General features: G+C 53.7%; 1 protein-coding gene across 1 annotated transcript in view; it reads left to right on the forward strand.

Moving 5' to 3' along the window:
• The window catches only part of LOC104495872 (unconventional myosin-Vb-like), a gene marked incomplete at both ends in the record, with an annotated part of 25260 nt that extends 24162 nt beyond the window's left edge, over positions 1–1098 (forward strand). Inside the window, one exon of the mRNA XM_010138909.1 lies at positions 958–1098. Within this exon, the coding sequence (XP_010137211.1) occupies positions 958–1098 (141 nt within the window). The remainder of the gene's footprint in view (positions 1–957) is intronic.
• Between the last annotated feature and the right edge of the window lie 306 nt (positions 1099–1404).

Genomic DNA, 1404 nt, shown 5'->3' on the forward strand with positions numbered 1-1404 from the left:
GGACGATGGCTGCTCTGTTCGCAGATGGGGACACACGCACTCAGCACAGGCTGGCCTCCTGGCTTGTGAATTGGGCACGGTTCACTCCTTTAATCAGCAGAGCTCTGAAGGAGAGGGGGATTTTTCTTAGCCCAAGAGATACACGTCACAGAGTTGTTTAGGTTGGAAAAGACCTTTGAGCTCCTTGAGTCCACCCGCTCCCCCAGCACAGCCAGGTCCCCCCTGCCCCCTGTCCCCCAGCAGCACCTCCACATGGCTGGGAAACCCCTCCAGGGATGGGGACTCCACCACTGCCCTGGGCAGCCTGCCACACGCCTGCACAACCCCAGCGGGACACAAACGGCTCCTCAGGGACAACCTCAACCTCCCACGGCACAGCTTGAGGCTGTTTCCTCTCGTCCTGTCACTTGTTCCTGGGGAGAAGAGACCAACCCCCACCTCGCTCCAACCTCCTGAATTTCAGGGAGTTGTCAGAGCCAGAAGGTCTCCCCGGAGCCTCCTTTGCTCCAGGCTTAACCCCACCAGGTCCCTCAGCTGCTCATCAGACCCTGCTCCAGCTTCATTGCCTTTGGACATGCTCCAGCCTCTCCATGTCCTTCTGGGAGTGAGGTCCCCCAAAACCAATACTCGAGGTGTGATATGTCATTGCTATTTCAATATATGGCTTCCACCTAGATGTAGTGACAGCTTCAGCTGTTTTCTAGTGAAAGTCATTTAAAACCTTTTCTTTCCCTCCTGCCCCATGGTTTCCCCATGTAAAGCTTCTCTTTTCCTTGCCAGAAGCTGGACTGTGCAGATGGCAGAGCCTGTCCAAAGCTGTGCGTGAAGGCACCTAAAGCTTCTGCAGCTTCTGCGGGTGCTGAGCGAATCCTTTACTCCAGCAGGGACGATTGGGTGAACGGGGAAGGGGCTGGCGCTGGGGTGATGGGCAGTAACTCTGCTGATTTTCCCTCTCAGCACGTGTTTAAGCTGGAACAAGAAGAATACATGAAGGAGGGCATCCCTTGGACTCTCATAGACTTCTACGATAACCAGCCCTGCATAGACCTTATCGAGGCAAAACTTGGTATCTTGGACCTGCTGGATGAAGAGTGCAAGGTAAAGAGCCGCTTTTTCGCTGGCATTTTTATTTGTATAAAAGGTTAAAAAATGGTCCTTCATCTGTGGTGGCTATCAAGAGGGTGAACATCTCCTTTCCCATCCATCGCTGGGGTGCTCACGGCTCGGGGAGGCTGTTGGCATTTGCTTTAGGACCATTCAGAGCCTCCTTGGCAGATGTTTGCCACCAGCCTGGGTACCTGATCTCACCATGTGTTGCCAGAGGTGATGGTCCTAGCCTGGCTGTACTTAGGAATCGCCATTTCTTGAGACGCTGGATTTCTTCAGTGTTATCGAGGAGTTCCT

This window comes from Buceros rhinoceros, unplaced genomic scaffold, assembly GCF_000710305.1.
Source record: "Buceros rhinoceros silvestris isolate BGI_N320 unplaced genomic scaffold, ASM71030v1 scaffold9816, whole genome shotgun sequence".
NCBI classification, from domain to species: Eukaryota; Metazoa; Chordata; class Aves; order Bucerotiformes; family Bucerotidae; genus Buceros; species Buceros rhinoceros.